We start from the raw sequence: 23,197 nt of genomic DNA, 5'->3' as shown, positions 1-23,197 counted from the left end.
TCCTTTGTCACATGCATAGTTTGCAAATATTTTCTCCCACTCTGCATTGTCTTTTTACTCTGATGATTATTTCTTTTGCTATGCAGAAGCTTTTGAATTTAATCAGGTTCCATTTATTTATTTTTGTTTTTGTTACATTTGCTTTTGGGGTCTTAGTCATAAATTCTTTGCCTAGGCCAATGTCCAGAAGAGTTTTTCCTAAGTTTTCTTCTAGAATTTTTATGGTTTCAAGTCTTAGATTTAAGTATTTAATCCATCTTGAGTTGATTTTTGTATAAGGTGAAAGAGAAGGATCCAGTTTCATTCTTCTACATGTGGCTATCCAACTTTCCCACCACCATTTATTAAATAGGGTATTCTTTCTCCAATTTATGTTTTTGTATGCTTTGTCAAAAATCAGTTAGTTGTAAGTATTTGGCTTTATTTGTGTGTTTTCTATTCTGTTCCATTGGTCTATGTGTCTGCTTTTATACCAGTACCATACCGTTTTGGTTACTATAGCCTTGTAGTATAGTTTGAAGCTGGGTATGTGTTGCTTCCAGGTTTATTCTTTTTGCTTAGGATTGCCTTAGCTACTGGGTTCCTGTTTGGTTATATATGAATTTTATAATTGTTGTTTTATAATTCTTTGAAAAATTATATTGATATTTTGATAGAAATGCATTGAATCTGTAGATGTTTTTGGCAATATGGTCATTTTCAATGATATTAATTTTTCCAGTCCATGAGCATGGGATGCATTTCTGTTTGTTCCATTTTTTACTCATCTATGTTTTCTTTCAGCAGTGTTTTATAGTTCTCCTTGTTGCAATTTTCCACCTCCTTGGTTAAGTGTATTCCTAGGTATTTTATTTTATTTTTTGCAGCTGTTGTAAAAGGGATTGAGTTCTTGATTTGATTCTCTGCTTGGTTGTTTTTGGTGTATAGCAGTGATACTGATTTGTGTATGTTGATTTGGGAACCTAAGATTTTACTGAATTCATTTATCAGATCTAGGAGTCTTTTGGAGGAATCTGTAAGATGGTCTAGGTATATGATCATATAATCAGTGAACACAGATAGTTTGACTTCCTCTTTTCCAATTTCGATGCCCTTTATTTCTTTCTCTTGCCTGATTGCTCTGGCTAAGACTTCTAGTAATACGTTGAATAGAACTGGTGAAAGTGGGCATCTTTGTCTTGTTCCACTTCTCAGGGAGAATGCTTTCAGCTTTTCCCTGTTCAATATGATTGTGGCTGTGGGTTTTTCATATGTGGCTTTTATTATTTTGAGATATGTTCTTTCTATGCCTAGTTTGAGGATTTTTATCATAAAGCGATGTTGGATTTTATCAAGTTCTTTTTCTGAATCTATTGATGTGATCATATAATTCTTGTTTTTAATTCTGTTTATATGATGAATCACATTTATTGACTTGTTTATGTTGAACTATCCCTGCATTCTTAGAATTAAACTTCTTTTATCATGGTGAATTATTTTTTCGATGCACTCTTCAGTTTGCTAGTATTTTGTTGAGGATTTTTCTACCTATATTCACCAGGGATATTGTTCAGTAGTGGTTTTGTTGTTGTTGTTGCTTTTTTTTGGGGGGGCTATGTCCTTTCTTGACTGGTATCAGGGAAATACTGGCTTTATAAAATTAGGTAAGGAGGATTCCCTCCTCCATCTTTTAGAATAGTTTTAGTAGAATTGATACTAATTCTTGTTTGAATGTCTGATCGAATTCAGTAGTGAATCCGTCTGGCCCTGGGGTTCTTTCCTACATGTTGACTTTAGATAGCCTGATGACTGTAAGCCTTGGTGATATCCTTTTTGCAATGATTTTCTCAGGAGGTCTTTGAGCTTCTGAATGTCTGAATGTATCTGAATGTCTAAATCTCTAGCAAGGCCAGAGAAGTTTTCCTCAGTTATTCCCTCAAATAGATTCTACAAACTTTTTGATTTTTCTTCTCCCTTAGGAACAAATGTAATTCCTAGGTTTGGCCATTTAACGTAATCCCATATTTCTTGGAGACTTTGTTCATTTCTTTTCATTCTTTTTAAAAAAATTTGTCTGATTGGGTTAATTTGAAAGTCTTGTCTTTGAGCTCTGAAATTATCTTTTCTAGTCTGTTGTTAGACTCCTTCTAGTCTATTGTTAAAATTTGCACTGCATTTTCTAGTTTCTTAAACGTGTCTTTCATTTCCAGAAGTTCTGATTGTTTTTTTATTTAAAATATCTCTTTAGAACATTTTTAATTTATATCCTGAATTTTTAAAAAATCCTATTTGTTTTTCACCTTTCTATTGTATCTCCTTGAGTTACTTAATAATCAACCTTTGGATTCTTTATCTGGTATTTCAGAGATTTCATTTTGGTTTACACCCACTTCTGGAGAGTTAGTATAATCTTTTGGGGATGTTACAGAACCCTGTTTTTGATATTGCCAGAATTATTTTTCTGGTTCCTTCTCATTTGGGTAGACTATTTCTTCTAATTATGTTTGTATTTATTTTTTATTCAACTGAGGTTTTTTTAGAATTTCATTTTTCCCCCTTGAGGATGTGCCTTTAATGTTTATAGTTTATTGTCACCTAGCTTTGGTTCTGGGTGCTTTCAGTGGTGGACTCAGTATGAGTTCCTTGGTTATAGAAAATCTTCATGCAGTGGGTTTCTCAGATGCTGATTGTCGTAGTGATATGGTGGGTCTATGGGTTCACTGTCTCGTGTGTGGCTGGAAAACTCAGGGACTCATGGCCTCCAGTCTGGTTTCTTTTGTCCCACAGGGTGCTTCCTTAATATGGTACACTCCTTTTCCCCCTAGAATTAGCAATCCCTGAGAGCCGGGCTACCGTGAATCTTGCTGCTTCTTTGGGTCTAGCTGCCCAGTGAGGCTGCCATACCCCAGGTTGGTGCTGGGGAATGTCTGCAAGGGATCCAGAGATGTGACCTGTCCTCTAGTTTTCTAGTAGTAGGTACCAGTACCAGCTCTGATGGAGGTGGAAGAGGAGTGATGTAGACCCTGAGATTTCTTTCATTATAAGTAGCCTTAGTGTGTTGGCTTTCTCAAATGTCAGCTGTAGTAGTGATATACTGGCTCATGGACAGACTCAAGATCTCCTGGTTAGCCAGGGTGATGCAGGCAGTGGTGACAGCTGAGGTTGTGCAAAGGTTTTCTCCTTCCTGAGCCAGGAAGGAGACACAATCTCCTTCTGACCTACAGATGTTGTAACTGGCTGTTCAGTTGCACACCAGCCAGGAGATGGTGCTTTCAAAGGTACACCAGTTATGGTGGTAGCAGTGGAATTTGTGTTTGCCTTATGTTACCCAGGGGAGGTACTCTGATGTCTCAGGCAATGGGTGGAGCCATGGAACTCCCAAATGTCCTTGTCTTTTGTGTTATGCTACCAGGGCAAGTGGAGGGGCAAAGCTAGGTTGGGGATGGGTCAGGCAAGTCTGTGCTCTGGCTCCCCACATGTAGGCACAAGCAGCAGCCCCAGTGGGAAGCAGAAGGCAGCTCCCTGGCTGCTGGAGTAATGTTCCAGGGAGGAGCACAGCTGCCTCTGCTACACAAAAGAATCTACACTGGGAGGTGGCAGTAAGCCCCATTCAGCTCCCACACTCTTGCAAGGCAGGTCTTACACCCACAGTGATCTGCTAACAGCAGCTAACTGGGTTTCAGGCAGCTTGTTTCAGAACTCGAAACTTCCCCAGACTATAAGCCTTCCCTATGGAGACGGAGTGACTTTCAGGCCACACCCTTTCCTGTCTGCCCATGAAGCAAAGGTGTCCAGCTCCTGCCCCGTGGTGACAACACACTTCAGGCTCGCTCCTCGGGTCTGGCCAATGAGGTTCATTCCCACTTGAGATTATATTGCGAACCTCAGTTGGGAGCTTCTCTCAACCTGTGACCACTGCCTGAATTAGCTGGCTAACTTTTGCGAGATTCCTTGTGAGAAAGGATCAGAAATGGCTTTCTTCCATCCCTGCTGGAGACTGGGAGTACCCACTGATGCTGCTCCTTCTCATATATTCCCCACTGCTCACTAAATCAGCTGCAGCACTGGGTAGGGTTAACGCCTTCTCCCCATGGCCTGGATTTCCTGGCTCCCCAGTGGGAGTGTGTGTCACAGTGGCAGGCTCTCCCCAATTCACACTTGGGAGGCTCCATTTTCCATCTGGTTCATGATGTAGGCTGTTGCCTATTGCTTCCTTCAAAGGGTCTGTGGTTTCTTTCCATTTTTCGGTTAAGTTCCTGTGTTGTTCCTTGGAAAAAAGTTCACAGTGTGGGTTCCACACACTATTTTGTCTTTCCGGGTGGGAGAGGCATGCCAAAAATACCTCCAGTTAGCCATCTTGGAGAAAAAAAATAAAACAAAAAAATGACTTTTATTTTCTATTGTTAAAGTAAATGTTTTATGATGCTGGTCCATAGAAATGCAACAGATTATTTGGCTTGTTGATTTTTAAATGCAGCCACCTGATTCATCACTTTAATTAATTCTCATAGATTCTTTTGGATTGTTATGTGAATAATTATATTTGTGAATTATGGCAATATATTTCCTCTTCTTTAATCTTTATAACTCTTTTCTTGTCTTACTGCAAGATAAAAACCTCTTATAGAAAGATGAAGAGACATTTCTGGATTTTAAAAGGAATACTTTAAGGTTGCACCATTAAGAAAAATATTTGCTGTAGGTTCTTAGCAGATGAATTTATTATCCTTGTTTTCTGAGTCTTTTAAAAAATGATATATGTTTTATTTTCTTAAGTGTTTTTTCTGCAGATAGTGAAATGATCATATGATTATTTCATCTTAACCCATTTAGGCTTAGTGTTCCATTATTGGAACACTAAGCTTGTGGAAGTTATTTATATCCTACTGCTCAAAGTCATCACCAAGGTCTGATTTTTCACACACAAAAAATGTGCAACCTCCAGTATAAATGGGTTAATCTAGTGAATTCCATAGATTTTTAAAATTAATATTATTTTTAGTTGACAAATCATAATTATTTACATTTTGGGGGGTAAAAGGTAGTGTTTTGATATACGTAGACAATGTGGAATGATTAAATCAAGCTAATTAACTTACCTATTATCTTATTCTTTTTTTTGGTGAGACATCTGAAACATACTTTCTTAGTTATTATAATACATTATTATAACTATAGTCACCGTCCTGTGCAATAGATCTGAAAAACGTATTTCTCCTGTCTAACTGTCCTCCTGTCTAACTGAACTATGTACCCTTTGACTAAGAACTTCCCCGTTCCCTACCTCTAATATCTGCCCACACTCCCTCAGTATCTGGAAACCGCCATTCTTCTCTCTACTTATCAGAGTCTGACTTTTTTAGATTCCATGTAAATGAGATCATGTGATATTTGTCTTTCTATGCCTGGCTTATTTCACTAAGCATAATGTCGTACAGGTTCATCCATGCTGTTGCAAATGACAGAATGTTCTTCTTTTTTAAAGGCTGAATTGTGTTCCATTATGTATATATACCACATTTTCTTTATCTACTTATGCATTGATGTATACTTACATTGTACACTGTAAAGTAAATTACTACAGCCATTATGCAAAATAGTATGAAGATTTCTCAAAAAGCCGAAAATAGAACTACCATATGATATAGCAATCCCACTCCTGGGTATATATCGAAAGGAACTGAAATCAGTATGATGAAGAAACATTTGCATTTCCATGCTTATTGCAGCACAGATTTTTCTAATAGTAAACCAACCTTGAACAAGACTTTTCCTTCTTTACCCCCCACACACTGCTAGATTCCACTTGCTAATTTCATGCATACATTTTCAGGAGTGAAGATGGCCTGTAATTTTCCTTTCTTTTAGTGTAGTTTTCTAATTTTGACTATAAGGTTTCATTCACCTTATAAAATGAGTTAAGGTGTATTATTTTTTCCCCAAGTTTAGAAAATTTTATGTGCTCTTGGAATGATACATCCTTTCAACATTTGAACAGTTAGTAGGCCCCATGTAGAAAACCATTTGCTTTTACTTGACATCATATTTACTTTGCGGAAGGTTAACCATTTATGGAGTTTCTCCAGTGGAAATCAGATTTTATTTATGTCTTCTTAAATATATTTGAAAAGTTTCTTTCTAGATATTTGACTATTTCTCTTACTAGTAACATTTATTAGCTTAAATGATTTTCATAGCGTTTTCTTATTGTTTTAAGCTTTCTCCCTCTAGTTGTGTCTCAATTTATTTCTGATATTGTTTGTGCCTCTCTTTTTTAATAGATCAATTCACTGAAATATTGTTTATTTCATTTGTCTTTTTAATGAACCAACTATTTGCTTTTTGTGTCTTATTTTTATTTCATGAATGTCTACTCTTTGTTGTCTTTCTTGTAGCTTTTTCAGTTAACTCCTGCTGTTCTATTTGTAAGTTGATTGCTTAACTGATTAATATCCAGGATTTCTTCTTTTCTAATTTTATTATTTAAGACTATCAATTTACTTCAAGGTATCACTTTTTTGTGTCCCATAAGTTTTTATTGGTATTTTCCATGTCATTAAAAATTCTAAATGTATGTAAATCATATTTAAATTCATCATGATTTATTTGCTGCTTCATGAATTATATAAAAATGCATTTAAATATTTATTAATGTGTGGAGACTTGTTATTTTTATTTATTGACTTACAACTTAATTTTATTGTAGTTAGAGAATGTGATCTATTGATATTCTTTGAAATCTTGATATTTCCTTTATGATCTATTATGTAGCCAATTTAAGAAAATGCTCCATGTATACTTAAAAAAAAAGTATATTCTCTGAGCTCTGTATTTGTCTATTAAATCAAATTTGATAATTGTGTAGTTCAAATCAACTATTTATTTACTAATTACATTACTAATTGAAACATGAAGTATATCTCTATCACTTTCTTCATATAATATTACAATTAGTTACCTCATCTAGCTTAAGGCTAACTTATTAGATACATAGTTTAGTGAATAGAACCTTTTACAATTGTGTAGTGACTCTCTTTATCTCTGATAATGCTTTTTAAAGAAAAAATAGAGTTGGTGTGTCTGAGCTGTTGTCACTCACGATAAATGTATGGGTTCTTTCCACACCAACAACCAGTTCTTCAACTCTCCAGACACCAAATACTCTACAATTCAATTCATTTTTGATACTTAACTACCCTGAGTTTGTGTCAGGCTCCACAGGTTTAAGCGCTCAGTCCTATGAAACCGTACTTACTTCAGGCACCAGTTGCAAGTATTAGGTGCCCAGGGTACCTACACATCTGTCTGAGTTGGCTGCAAAGTCAGGGATTCTCACAACCCACTCTTTCTGATTCAATAATTTACTAAAATAACTCATAGGTTTCAGTTTTTTCCTGATTTAACAGGCAAATACTCTTATTTTTGAAATATATTTTTCTAGTTACCAATTCTAGGTTGACAGTTATTTTCTCCCAATATTTTGAATATATGTTTGTGTTGTGCCTGCCTTTTGCTATTGAGAAATCTGTAGTGGGTTTAGTTGTAGATTTTTTGGTGATCTGTTTTTTATAAGATCCTCTCTTTGTCTTGAATATAAAGCAGTTTCATTAAAACTTCATCCTAATACAGATATGTTTCTTTTTATTTATCCTGCTTGGGTTATGGCATGAGTCCTATATCTACTGTTTATCTTCAGCAATTTTGGAAAATTTTCATTTTTTTCTTTCAAATTTTATCCTATTATTTTATCTGTTTTCACCGTGGGATTCTACTACATCTGTATTAGATCTTCTCATTCTGTTTTCTATGCTTTCACTTCTTTTTCTCTTCATGCCTCATTCAAGCAGCTCTAATTTTCATTTTACTAATATAAATTAGTATATTTGGCTCTCTCTTTAGCTATGTCTAATCTGGTATTTCACCCATCCTTCACATTTTACATTTTAAAATATATGTAATTTTCAATGTAAAAGATACTACTTAGTTCTTATTAAAAATCTACCTGTTCATTTTGTTTACATTTAAAATGTAAATGTAAAAAATTATTTAAAAAATATTTGTTCATGTTTTTAATTGAATTTCATTTTCTTAAACATCTTATGTGGAATAATTTTATATTATGTATCTGAAAATTCAAATACTTGATAGCCATACATCTTATTTCTGCTTTTCCATATGTTCTCTTAGTTACTTGTTTGTTTGATGGTCTTTGATTTTGAGCTTATATTTATTTAATATTAAACCATGGGGTTGAAAAATTGCTAGCTCAAAAAGTGTGTGCTTTCTTCCAGAGATTTTTATTTCTTGTTGGAATCCAAAGGGTGTTCATAACTTGAGTCCCTGGCTTAATGAAGAAAACTCAACATCCACATCCACCTTGAAGCTTCCTCCAGCAAGCTCTTACTCTTTGGATCACATTACTTTTATCAGTATTTGCCCTCAGAATACCATCTATCCTTGTTATTCATTGCTTACCACTTAGAATTTGAAAAGTATGAATGTGTGTGTATGTGTGTACATATGCCTGCATGCTTGTGTATTGAGAGAGAGAGAGAGAGAAAGAAAGAGAGAAAGAAGAGAGAGAGAGAGAGTGCATATGTGTGCTAAATCACTGAGGTTTGGACTTGATAGTCCTCACTAGCCATGTGAGCTAGGCATTCATCGAAACCTAGTTTTTATTAAATATCTAGTTTCTTTACGTTAAGGGGTTCTTTAGAAATGCCAGTCTTCCACACTTGTAGAAACAGGCACTTGTTGCTGTAATTTTTATAGCAGACTGAATTTCTTCCTCCCTGCAAACTATTCTCTGGGTTTGTTAAGTGTATTTTATGAGATCACTTAACAAGAATCTATTGAATATATTTCTTGCATTATCTATACCCTGTTGTCCCATCTTTAAACTTAAGTAGTACGAACTTTTGCTGAGTATCTGTCATTTCTTACTATTTTTTTAGTGATTGAATGCTAGACATTCTGGACTATTCCTATAGAAATTGTTGGTCTTCTAGTCCCCAATTATGGTTTTATAGCTTTCTGCCACTCCTGTGTACATAAATTATAATGACATTTAGAAACGTATAATATGATGATGAAAGCATTATTATCCCTTAAGTCAAGAGTAATGATGATAATGATAGTTAAGGTAGGTATTTGAATGCTTCCTATGAGATACTATATTAGAACAACTGTCATTCTAATTTTATAGATGAGGATGAATAATTTGCACAAGACCACACAACTTGTATTAATGCAAATATTAGTATTTTATTTTCTCATCTGAAATACGTGAAAATAACAAACTAAGGAGAGTTCTTAATGATAAACACAAAATGTTGGTATTAATTACTAGATTTTCTGTTATATCTCCATTTACGTTTATTGTTGCCTTGGTACCTGACCATGTTTTGCAAAATATGTTGCAGAATGATTTTCATTCTTCAGGATGGTTAGATTGGGTGGCTGTATGCAGCTTCTTGTATTTCCAAACACAGGGAACCTGTATCAAGCTTGGGCCCATGCTGCCTTATTCAATCTTTAGACTTTTAGAGAACCCAGAATTAGCTTGAATGAGTCTAGACACAAACCATCAACCAGCAGCATGTTTCCATAATATTAACCATTTACTTTGAGTTTTGTAGGTGTTGCCTGCTTACGGGAATATTTGAGCTTGGTCTCTAATCATATTTGATACATATTTTTACAAATCTTTTATGTGACTAAAATGTTCAGTTTAAAATGTATATACCTTTAAGTATGAAACATAAAGTTTGGTTGGTAATGGACTCAATAATGTGTTCCAAATATCTGCACAGCGCTAAAAATGAAAATATTGGAATTGTGCAATTTGGCAAATTGAAAATACTAATAAATCCTACTGTAGGATGTCCATGAAAGAAATGTGTTTCACTTAAACTTATCCTGACAAAAGAGAAACATATAGTAAGATGATGATTCGCTAAAAAACTGAACATGCAAGCATGAATTGTAGAATCTTAAGGAAACCAGTAATTCCCTCACACTCTACAGAGGAAATAATTTCTCTACAGAGAAATAATTTTTTTGTTCTTTTTAATTTTTTTCCTTGCTTGATTTTAGTCTTCATTGTAAGGAAAAAGCTCGTTTTCTGGAGGGACCTTGCCGAAGCAAGACCTTTTGATGGTGTGGTCAGAAAGAGAGCAAATCTTTCCTTTTTATTAAAAAGTATTGGCTAATGAACTTCTTCATCTTTTGCCTTTTCCCCAGCTTATTTGGATTCCTCAGTTTAACTTCCATTTCTCTTAAAGCACAACAAAAACATTCTAGTTGTTAGGACATCTACCTTAAATGCTAAGAAGATGTTCAAGTTTTTAACTCCTAAGAATAAAAGACAACATAGCAGGGAAGAGCTAAACTAGGAGCTAATGAAGTCTGTTTATTCTATACTAAGAAATTTCTAAATGCAAAAGCTTTACAGTAAGAAAGTGATTATCTATGAAAAAAATCTTTTTTTTTGTGAAAGGAAGAGTTCTAGGAAAGCAGATAAATTTACAACCAAATTGAAGGATAACAATAGCAAAATCATGGGATTATGTTAAGCTAAAAAATAAGTAAATGACAAACTAACATGATTGGTGATGTAATACGGATTGTTGTAATGAGTATTTATTTTGAGTTTCTTATCCTATATTATTTTTAGAGGACCGCATATAGGATAATTATTGCTGTCTTTGGTGTCCAGCCAGTTCATACCTTCATCTTTCAACAGCACATTTGAGTTGCATGTTATTCTTTATATAGAACTAAATAGATCTTGATTTGCAATACATTTCCTATTGTGGAAATGTTACAAAATTATTCAGTGGCTGCAGTAATTCTTATATTATAAATTTGTTTTATTTTATTTAACATATATTAAATGCCAGACACTATTCTGACCACTTAACGTATTTTTTGCTCATGTCATGTGATAATTGAATATTTGTATACTGCTTTAAACCTTAAAAAAGTAAAGAAACTTCATAGATTTGTAGAGTTCTGTGCCATTTTTTTCTCTTATTAGCTTTTCTATTACCAATCAACACATTTAATCTCTTTCCTGCTACCCACGCTAATGTGTTAAAACACTTCATACTTCCTGCAAATATTCTTTTCTTTTAAAAATTTTTAAAAAGTATTTAAAAAAGTTGTTTGCTCACTCCACATTTTGGATTATTTACTTCAGTGGATTCCCAAAATTTGCAAAGATGATTTCAACTGCAGATAAATCATTCCATTCTCTTTTTTTCACCTTTTAAAACGTTTATTCAATATTAACAGCCAATTCTGCATTCTTTTCTAAGTAATAACGTCAATGGTTAAATGCTTCAAAATTAAGTTCTTTATGATTTTGGTAGTGTTTTCCATTTTGATGAAATACAAATGTGAAATTTTTCAGGTTTATCATACTTAGGTACCATATGTGATCCTTTACAAAGCTGCTTTATTAATGAAGAAAAAGGACTCATTTCTGCTTTTACTATAGCCCATGAGCTTGGGCACACGTAAGTACCTTCTGTCACCTCCTTAATGTGCATTCTATTTATCTTTGCACAGAATGCCTGAAATTCTATCTTCAGTTGAGTAATTAGTACCTTTGTTTCTTCATAAAATGTTATTAGTGTAATTTTCTTCCCTGAAATGCTAACTCTGGCTCTTTTGTGATCTATGTTAGGTCAGACAGGCTGCACAGATCAACAGACTAAGCAAAGAACTAGAACTTGGGAATTCTTTTATTTCCTTTACTGTATTGGATACATGACAAGCACTTCTGGCCTCTGTCTCTTGTTATCCTATATATGACCAGGTACTGTCCTCTACCATTTTATGGGAGGGCCTGCATGGGCTCCTGGTTCTGGGGGACTCCCCCAAATATTTGTAATACCAACTCATTTCTTGCTCTCAGCAATGTGCCCCAACGGAGGATATTGCCCATGGGAATTTCTTAGTTACTAAAAGATTTTTTTTAAGTATTCACTTTTTCCATAGTTGCTCATAAAAATTTGGGATTCTCTTACCTTTTCCTGCATTACTGAAAAATATGCTGAGGTTCTATGTTGTAAGAATAGAGGCCGTGATTTCTCATGATACCCTTGGAGCGCCCATGGAAAATCAGAAACCCCTACAAATGTATCCTCTGAAAAAAGATTCTAAATGTACCCCTCAGAATTCCTGGTGTTTCTTTGTTATCTGCTAATAAGGACCTGAGTCTAGAGTTGCCTCTGTTAGTTTGATCACATTTAATTTCCTAGTCATGCCTTGAGAAATCATTAGAACATTCAAGGGGAATAATAATTCAAATGGAGATAATTTTTAGTAAATGATCATCTTTTCAGTTCCCTTTTGCATGGTTATATCTCATAATCATCAACAAGCTACACACTTTATTTTGTAAGTTGTTTATGAAGTGGGGGGATAGGATGAACAGAATATCTGAGGACAGTAGAAGTATTGCGGCAACATCTGGGTGGCACTATGTGCTGGTTTTCAAGGCTGCTAACCAGTAGAAGATTTTTGCAGAAAGTACCATCTTAGATATTTGTTTTCTTCCTGAGAAACTCTTTAGATATCTCTAGTATATGGGTAAGTTGTTTAATTTAAAAAATTGTTTAAATACAAATTTTAGCAGGCAAGGATCTGAATTAAGTGGTTTCAGTGTTCCTTCTAAACTTGAGCTTGTACTTGAGTTCCCCCCAAATTGTATAGGATCTGCTACCAACCTGCTAATTACTTAATAATTAAGTCATGAAGATGTGACTGCCCTTTAGGAATGTTTTTATTATTCTAGTTCTGTTGGGCATCACTTAGGAAGTATGGACCTAAAATAGTATTTAGGGTCTTTCATATAAAATAGATGGATACTGTAGAATGATGAGAATTGGGGATTCATGAAGTTCTTGTGATATTGTAGTCATAGTCAATGGTCTAGAATTTAGTGTGGTATTACCTTTACCTAATCTCTATCCACACACATCTCTATCCACAACACGGGATATCCATGTTGAACCTGCAGGCACTTTTATGTCAATGCTGTGGTCCATATTGTGATGAGGTGCAACAGAGTTCAAATATTTTTATTGTGTAGATTCAGATGCCAGATCACCAGCCTATAATATTTCTCAGTCATCAGGTACTTCTAAACATGAACATTGTAAGGCCTTATGGATAGATGGAGTTCAAATTATGATATAACCAGATTTATCTATATTTTATATTGTATTATAATGTGACTATAAAGGATCTGTTACTAATATTGTAAGCATCTTTTGATATTCCTTTTAAGTGTTTATTTTTATTTTTAGACTTGGTGTTCAACATGATGATAGTCCTAGATGTAAAGAAATGAAAGTTACACAGTATCATGTAATGGCCCCTGCTTTAAGTTTTCACATGAGTCCTTGGAGCTGGTCAAACTGTAGTCGGAAATATGTTACTGAATTCCTAGAGTAAGTAAATTTATGTTAAATAATTGAACATGTATTCGATTATAAGATTTGAAATTGATATTTTTAAAGGTGGTTCAATTTCTGTTTAGCTTTTTCTTGTTTAAATTTATGTTTACTTTCACTGTACAAATGGATGTTTAAGAACAAGAAGAGTTGCTTATCAGCTTAAGGAGATTTTGGGCTGAGACAATGGAGTTTTCTAGATATACCATCACGTCGTCTGCAAACAGGGACAATTTGATTTCCTCTTTTCCTAATTGAATACCCTTTATTTCCTTCTCCTGCCTAATTGCCCTGGCCAGAACTTCCAACACTATGTTGAATAGGAGTGGTGAGAAAGGGCATCCCTCTCTTGTGCCAGTTTTCAAAGGGAATGCTTCCAGTTTTTGCCCATTCAGTATGATATTGGCTGTGGGTTTGTCATAGATAGCTCTTATGATTTTGAGATACGTCCCGTCAATACCTAATTGATTGAGAGTTTTTAGCATGAAGGGTTGCTGAATTTTGTCAAAGGCCTTTTCTGCATCTATTGAGATAATCATGTGATTTTTGTCTTTGGTTCTGTTTATATGCTGGATTACATTTATTGATTTGCGTATATTGAACCAGCCTTGCATCCCAGCGATGAAGCCCACTTGATCATGGTGGATAAGCTTTTTGATGTGCTGCTGGATTCTGTTTGCCAGTATTTTATTGAGGATTTTTGCATCAATGTTCATCAAGGATATTGGTCTAAAATTCTCTTTTTTGGTTGTGTCTCTGCCTGACTTTGGTATCAGGATGATGCTGGCCTCATAAAATGAGTTAGGGAGGATTCCCTCTTTTTCTATTGATTGGAATAGTTTCAGAAGTAATGGTACCAGTTCCTCCTTGTACCTCTGGTAGAATTCGGCTGTGAATCCATCTGTTCCTGGACTCTTTTTGGTTGGTAAGCTATTGATTATTGCCGCTATTTCAGATCCTGTTATTGGTCTATTCAGAATTCAACTTCTTCCTGGTTTAGTCTTGGGAGAGTGTATGTGTCGAGGAATTTATCCATTTCTTCTAGATTTTCTAGTTTATTTGTGTAGAGGTGTTTATAGTATTCTCTGATGGTGGTTTGTATTTCTGTGGGCTCGTTGGTGATATCTGTGGGCTCGGTGGTGATATCCCCTTTATCATTTTTTATTCCATCTATTTGAGTCTTCTCTCTTTTTTTCTTTATTAGTCTTGCTAGCGGTCTATCAGTTTTGTTGATCCTTTCAAAAAACCAGCTCCTGGATTCATTAATTTTTTGAAGGGTTTTTTTGTGTCTCTATTTCCTTCAGTTCTGCTCTGATTTTAGTTATTTCTTGCCTTCTGGTAGCTTTTGAATGTGTTTGCTCTTGCATTTCTAGTTCTTTTAATTGTGATGTTAGGGTGTCAATTTTGGATCTTTCCTGCTTTCTCTTGTGGCCATTTAGTGCTATAAATTTCCCTCTACACACTGCTTTGAATGTGTCCCAGGGATTCTGGTACATTGTGTCTTTGTTCTATAAGCAACTTCAGCAAAGTCTCAGGATACAAAATCAATGTACAAAAATCACAAGCATTCTTATACACCAATAACAGACAAACAGAGAGCTAAATCATGAGTGAACTCCCATTCACAATTGCTTCAAAGAGAATAAAATACTTAGGAATCCAACTTACAAGGGATGTGAAGGGCCTCTTCAAGGAGAACTATAAACCACTGCTCAAGGAAATAAAAGAGGATACAAACAAATGGAAGAACATTCCATGCTCATGGGCAGGAAGAATCAATATCATGAAAATGGCCATACTGCCCAAGGTCATTTATAGATTCAATGCCATCCCCATCAAGCTACCAATGACTTTCTTCACAGAATTGGAAAAAACTACTTTAAAGTTCATATGGAACCAAAAAAGAGCCCACATCACCAAGTCAATCCTAAGCCAAAAGAACAAAGCTGGAGGCATCACACTACCTGACTTCAAACTATACTACAAGGCTACAGTAACCAAAACAGCATGGTACTGGTACCAAAACAGACATATAGATCAATGGAACAGAACAGAGCCCTCAGAAATAATGCCGCATATCTACAACTATCTGATCTTTGACAAACCTGAGAAAAACAAGAAATGGGGAAAGGATTCCCTATTTAATAAATGGTGCTGGGAAAACTGGCTAGCCATATGTAGAAAGCTGAAACTGGATCCCTTCCTTACACCTTTTACAAAAGTTAATTCAAGATGGATTAAAGACTTAAATGTTAGACCTAAAACCATAAAAACCCTAGAAGAAAACCTAGGCAATACCATTCAGGACATAGGCATGGGCAAGGACTTCATGTCTAAAACACCAAAAGCAATGGCAACAAAAGCCAAAATTGACAAATGGGATCTAATTAAACTAAAGAGCTTCTGCACAGCAAAAGAAACTACCATCAGAGTGAATAGGCAACCTACAGAATGGGAGAAAATTTTTGCAATCTACTCATGTGACAATGGGCTAATATCCAGAATCTACAAAGAACTTAAACAAATTTACAAGAAAAAAATCAAACAACCCCATCAAAAAGTGGGCAAAGGATATGAACAGATACTTCTCAAAAGAAGACATTTATGCAGCCAACAGACAGATGAAAAAATGCTCATCATCACTGGCCATCAGAGAAAGGCAAATCAAAACCACAATGAGATACCATCTCACCCCAGTTAGAATGGCAATCATTAAAAAGTCAGGAAACAACAGGTGCTGGAGAGGATGTGGAGAAATAGGAACACTTTTACACTGTTGGTGGGACTGTAAACTAGTTCAACCCTTGTGGAAGTCAGTGTGGTGATTCCTCAGGGATCTAGAACTAGAAATACCATTTGACCCAGCCATCCCATTACTGGGTATATACCCAAAGGATTATAAATCATGCTGCTATAAAGACACATGCACACGTATGTTTATTGCGGCACTATTCACAATAGCAAAGACTTGGAACCAACCCAAATGTCCAACAATGATAGACTGGATTAAGAAAATGTGGCACATACACACCATGGAATACTATGCAGCCATAAAAAATGATGAGTTCATGTCCTTTGTAGGCAGATGGATGAAATTGGAAATCATCATTCTCAGTAAACTATCGCAAGGACAAAAAACCAAACACCGCATGTTCTCACTCATAGATGGGAATTGAACAATGAGAACACATGGACACAGGAAGGGGAACATCACACTCTGGTGACTGTTGTGGGGTGGGGGGAGGGGGGAGGGATAGCATTAGGAGATATACCTAATGCTAAATGACGAGTTAATGGGTGCAGCACACCAGCATGGCACATGTATACATATGTAACTAACCTGCACATTGTGCACATGTACCCTAAAACTTAAAGTGTAATAATAAAAAAAAGAACAAGAAGAGTTGTGTGCATGTGTGCATATATATACATATATATAATTTCACTCTTTAAAATAAATATTTTTATTTTAGTTTAGACCTAGCTATTATTTTTTTATTCTGGATTCTTTCTTGTGATGAAAACTATGTTTGATGGGAGACTTAATGGGAATTCCAGTTTCCTTATGTGTTTTTGAATTTTTTCGAAGTGACTAGGTAATATTTTGAGAGAAATTTGAGTGGCTCAAGTTTGAGGTGCCCCTGAAGGACAGAGAATAGCTAAAGTCAAACTATGAATTATTCTGACAGTTCTCTAAAGCCACAGAGATGCCAAGTCTCTAACTTTACATTTCTTTCAGGAGCTCTTTCTAGCTCTGAAGAGAGGTAGTAAATCCAGGTTTTTCTTGCCTCATTTCTCCACCTTCCTTCAGGTTTCTCTGCTTCCCAATTTCTTTTATCCAAATGGTGTTTCTTTCTCAGTCACTGAAACTTTTCCAAAAGGCAAGCCTGAGCTCCTTCCCAATAATCTTTTTGTATAAATGTAACACTACTTCACTTCTTCTACGGATGTATTCTAAATCGTCAATTTAATTATCATCAGTTATTTTCTAATTCCCTCTCTCTTTATGAAACCTATGGGAACAAATAAAATCATGCTTTGGAATATATATTTATAAGTATATCCTCAAATTATAACCAATAGTGATAATACATACTTCTGTGGGAGCTTGACTTAAAAGCACAACTTATACTTGCTGATCTGTACAGAATTGTATATAGCTTTGTTCAATGGTTAAAAATACTGATGTGACATGTAAAAATACCAATGGCGCACTTTTCTTTTTAGAAGGGGGTAATATTTTGATTTTCTTCAAAGGAAATTTTTAAGGTTACATGTTCATTTAACTGGAAAATTTATATTTTTCCTTTTAGCCAGTAAAATTTTTCAAAAAAGATTTATTTTAATTATTGCAGTGGGACAAATTGTTGCTCTTAGCCCAGTTGGAATAGCGGTATATTTCCACAGAGTTTTCTGCATACTGGACATTGCATGGTAAATTAGGAGTAATATATATATATATTTCTCATGCTTTTTCCTAAGTCATTCAAACATATCATGTATTCTGATAGCATGTTAAAAGATATTACCACTCTCAATTTACAGATGAGGAGACTGTGGTTCAGGGAGATAGGGAGATTAAAAAATGTGTCCACGGCCATGCATCTTAGGAATTGATGGGAACCAAAATGTAAGCTCCCAAAGCCAGTGATCTTAACTCTGCTATACTCCCACCTTGAAAGACCTCTTGAGGTGGAGACAGCATAAAACTTTTTGAACCTTCTTTGTTGTTGTTGTTGTTGTTTAGAACTAGAAATATACTTTCTCAAGTGATTTTAAAACTTATTTTTCCAACATTTTAACAGTTAGTCATTACACTTGAGGCATTACTATTGGATAGCAAAGTAGACTAAAAGTGTGATATGGATGTATGTTTCATAAATAATGTTCTGATGAATTTGTGGTTGTTGCTTGTCATTTTTTAAAATTGCCACCTTCATCGTGGTTGTGGGGATCAAGTGCAAACATGCATATTAAAGATCCTTTGTAAACTGTGAGGTCATCCTTATGTGTACGAACATTGCTATACTGATATTGATGTGAATTGGTTTTTAAAGTTATGAATAAATACTGATATTCTCTTTGAAAGTAAAGAACTACAAAAAATGTGATAAAGAATTATACTGGAATGCATCCATGTGTATTCACAATATTTTATTTTCTGTACTGGTACAGTACTGGTTACGGGGAATGTCTTCTTGACAGACCAGATGAAGAAATATATAATCTGCCTTCAGAACTTCCTGGATCACGATATGATGGAAACAAGCAGTGTGAGCTTGCGTTTGGTCCTGGGTCACAAATGTGTCCCCATATAGTAAGAAAATAAAATTTCTTTATTTTGTTCGAAAACTACCATAAAGTTATACTTAGAATATACTTCAAAATGTGTTTATTCTCTTGAACTAAATATAGCTTTTAAGTCTGATAATTTAGTATTTATCAAAAAGAGGTTAAGAAAAGGAAAATTAAAACTTATTGACTACTTATTATGTGTCAGGTACTGTTTTGGGTACTTAAAAATTATCTTTGTTAACTCTCAAATTCCTATGAAGTATTCTCATTTAGAAAATAGGGAAGTTATCTAATTTGAAAATAAAATCATTGAAATATTTATTTTCAAATGATATTATTTTGAGGTTAAGGAGAAAATAAGGTGTTTTGAATCTGAATTGTTTTAAAGGCACCAGGAATCTAACTAAGGTCCAGGATTTGTCACACAGTACATGCCACAAAATAAATGCTTATTGAATGTTGAATGAATTAATTAATTAGAGAATGCAGGACAGGCAAAACTCATTTCACATAGTGACTATTCTTTCTAAAACCTTAAATTTCAATAAGCCTTTAAACATTCACTGTGAAGTGGGGAAGATTTACCTTAAAATATCATTGTAAAAGATACATTTCTTTCCAATCTGATTTAGACACTAAATAAACTTTGAATTTAAATTCAGAAAAAGAAAGGAATTATATTGGGTATAGCTCGTATGACTCTGTGGACTTTTGTTTCTTTCGAAACCTTCAGAGCCCTTTGTTCAAAAGTTGAAAGTATGCATTATATTCACAAAATAGGAAACTTCAGTATACATTATACATTATTTCAATGCAGATTATTCATACATTCCACCATTGTATCAAAAGCAGCTTTTGGCAAATTCTTATGAATAACATTTAACAATAAAAAGTTCTTTAGAAAGATATCTTGTAAAGAGAGAAAACTATCTCAAATAATTTTGAAAATTTCCACTCCAATGTATAACTCCTATTCAATGTATGAATAAAGTTTTTTAAAAAATGTTTTAAAGAAAATGTCACAATTTTATGTATTTAGAAGAAAATTAATGACTAGAACTTACTTAGTAAAAAAATTTGCTGATTAGTTTCAGCTTATACCATAGAACCAGGAAACAGATCAGTTTATAAACCAATGCGTAATACTGAATTGAACCAGTGTTGTGGTGTTATCTTTACACTGGCTTGCCTGCCTTTTGTTACTCAGGAGAATATATGCATGAATCTGTGGTGTACAAGTGCAGAAAAGCTTCACAAAGGCTGTTTCACTCAACACGTGCCACCAGCAGATGGAACAGACTGCGGTCCTGGAATGGTAGGTTCTCTTGAAGGGTGAGTCTTGTATGAAGATATTATCCAAGGATGTGATTGCTCTGCATTTTAGCACTTTGTTTGTTATTTGCTGTCAACTTTTCTTCAGCTAGTTGAATTAATGTTATTGCCATGTTTGTTTGATATAGTACATTGTCAATGAATTAAATCTTTAATTTTGCCCTATTTCTAAGCTATGGCAGATGAATATTAAAGTTTTGTATAGTTAGCATATAAATAATTACACGGATATATAGTTATCTATGTATATTATAACATTATTATTAAAATTGAGGACAGATATAACAGTCCTAATATTTTGGCAAATTCTCCAAATTCAGGGATGTTTCCATTTCATACGTTTTCTCCCTTAAAATTCCATTAATACAATTGAAAGTTTTAAGTGGCTTCTTTAGACCTTTATTGTTTCTAAGTGTATCAAGATACATTATACCGCTAGAATCAACCACCTACCATGCTAGGTCTTTATTATTCCAACAGTCATGAAATTATCTAAAGCTGTCAACATGATGTTGAATGATAACGCTTACCATGATAATGAAAAGTGTCTTATGAGAGGATGAAGTCAGAGTGTACTTTGTGCTCCAGGATGGCCTCAGTGGCCAGTGTTGACCACATTAAGTGTTTAGTCTGTCCGCATCTCTGAGCTCCCTCAGTGTAAAAGAAACACTTCCTTGGCAATGGATTGGCTAATTGTGCCTCTTTGTTACCTTCACATTAGCCAAAAAAGATAAACTTCTTAAAAATAAGGTCAGTTCAGTAGCTGAACTTTGCCTTTACCACTTCTTGCTTCCTTGAAATATTTATACTAGCTATTGCTTTTCTCTTGAATCACTTGCATCAAAAGGTGTGTGTTTCCTGTGAATATTGCTCACATCACAAATTAATTGGTTACTAATATATTATTTGGAACTTCAAGTTTTGTAGCAGCTGAAGTACTCGTTGAAATCATCTAACACACTAATAACCTTTTTGCAATTTTAGGACGAAAGTTCTAGTGGGCTTTTTCAGTTCAGCTGGCTTTGAATTTTAAAATTTGATTTTATATAACGTTTCTACTTGGTGGATAAGAGTTATTTAAAGGACTTTACTTTTTTCTTGGTTCCTGTGACTAGTATTAGTAGATAGCTTTTTGAGTAAAAGGTGGCATTTGTGAGAGTGACTACCTGAGGCTCAGCAGAGGAAAAAAAATCTTTTTGAAGTATGAATGCTGGGCTGCTGATATTGGCACATTTGAAGATGTGCTCCAAGATGTTCACCTGATTAAAATCCAGGACTGGCACCTTCCTCTGTTCCTTAGCAACTTTTCAAGTTACTATATGCCATGAACCTTCAGGATTGATTGCCTGTGGCAAAAGTGTGATTTATATATTTACAAATATTAAGAGATATACTATTTATAGCTAATTTATTAATATTCTAAATCCAATTAGGGCATAAACATGATTTTTTGAAATTAAGGTATATATAAGTATAATGCATAGATGTTAGGTATACAATTTGATGGATTTTAACAAATGTGGATGCACATACAGCCAACATCCCAATAAAAATTAGAACATTTCTATCACTTTAAAAAGTTCAGCTGTGGCTGGGCATGGTGACTCATGCCTGTAATCCCAGCACTTTGGGAGACCGAGGCAGGCAGATCACCTGAGATCAAGGGTTCAAGACCAGCCGGGCCAACAAGGCGAAACCCTGTCTCTACTAAAAATACAAAAATTAGCCAGATGTGGTGACAGGCGCCTGTAATCCCAGCTACTCAGGAGACTGATTCAGTATAATCGCTTGAACCTGGGAGGTGGAGGTTGCAGTGAGCCAAGATCGTGCCTTTGCACTACTAGGGGACAAGAGTGAGACTTCGTCTCAAAAAAAAAAATGTATATATATATATATATGTGTATATACATATATATAATTCAGTTGTGCCTCTATCTAGACAACTCTCCTTCCTTCCAGAGAAAATTTCTATTCTGATTTTTATTTCCAGAGATTCGTTTTTTTCTTGTTCTTGTTGTAAGTAGAACTATACAGTGTCCTCTTTTTTGAAGGAGTGGAATGGGACAGGCGTCTTTTGTTCAACATAATATTTTTAAGCTTCATCCATATTATTGTGCGCATTAGCAGTTCATTCCTTTATACCACAGTATAATTCAGCTATACAGATGTACTATAATTTATCAATTCTCCTGTCAATAGCTATTTGAATCATTTCTGGTGTTTGGTTATTATGAATAAAGCTGCCATGAACATCCCTGTACAAGTCTTCTTGTGGACATACGTTTGTGTTTCTCTTGGTGTAGAATTGCTGGATTATAGGGTAAGTGTATGTTTAACATCATAAGACAGTGCCAAACAAATTCCTGAAGTATGTGCACCATTTTAGACTCCCCCCGGCAATGGAGTAAAGTTCCAATTACTCTTTATTTCTTGCCGACTTTTGATACTGTTAGTCTTTTAAAAAAATTTGGCCATTCTACTAGGTATAAAATGGAATCTCATTGTGGTTTTAACTTGTATTTCCATGATTATTATCAATCTTATGCATTTTTTCATGTGCTTATTAGCCATTTGAATATTTTCCCAATGAGATGGTAGGATAGGCATGGATTTATTGAGATTCAAGGTAAATGTGATGAGATGCTAAGATTTACTTTAGAGCCAATGCAGATTGAAAGCAAAGGTGGTATTTGGGGTAGCATCATGTGGATTATAATAGGTATAAATTCTCTTTTTAAAATTAATAAAACACAGTGAACCCCTATATATTTAGCTGTATTCAGTATTAAATAAACCTTTTATTGAAGGGACATTTGAAACAAATATTCTATAATTTTGCCTTAACATTCTTCTTTATTCTGTTTATCTTGTGACTATCTAATGAGTGTGTGTGCTGAACACTTTTGGTAGTAAATCAATTTGTGTGAAGCCATGGTGAACCCTTCTGATAATGAGTTAATTTTACTACATGGTGAATAGTATAACATTATAACTTTTTCATGCTCTAGTCTCTCAAATTTTTTTTAAGAAGAGTAAAGATTACTTAAATTTTTTGTGCAAGATGCTAACAAAATGCACATGCACATAGTACATTACGATTTTTTTTTCACTTCTAATATGGCTTTCTT

At 34.6% G+C, this 23,197-nt stretch overlaps 1 protein-coding gene across 6 annotated transcripts in view; it reads left to right on the top strand.

Moving 5' to 3' along the window:
* Positions 1-23,197, top strand: part of ADAMTS20 (ADAM metallopeptidase with thrombospondin type 1 motif 20) — a 210,862-nt gene that overhangs the window by 71,306 nt on the left and 116,359 nt on the right. For all 6 annotated transcript variants that reach the window (XM_063672647.1, XM_063672643.1, XM_063672644.1 and 3 more), the window contains 4 exons: positions 11,393-11,498; positions 13,296-13,439; positions 18,618-18,759; positions 19,945-20,052. In XM_063672647.1, coding sequence (XP_063528717.1) covers positions 11,393-11,498; positions 13,296-13,439; positions 18,618-18,759; positions 19,945-20,052 — 500 coding nt within the window. The remainder of the gene's footprint in view (positions 1-11,392; positions 11,499-13,295; positions 13,440-18,617; positions 18,760-19,944; positions 20,053-23,197) is intronic.

The sequence above is a fragment of the Pongo pygmaeus genome, chromosome 10 (assembly GCF_028885625.2).
Source record: "Pongo pygmaeus isolate AG05252 chromosome 10, NHGRI_mPonPyg2-v2.0_pri, whole genome shotgun sequence".
NCBI classification, from domain to species: Eukaryota; Metazoa; Chordata; class Mammalia; order Primates; family Hominidae; genus Pongo; species Pongo pygmaeus.
The sequence above is the reverse complement of the archived record's forward strand: the minus strand, read 5'-3'. Positions and strand labels throughout refer to the sequence as shown.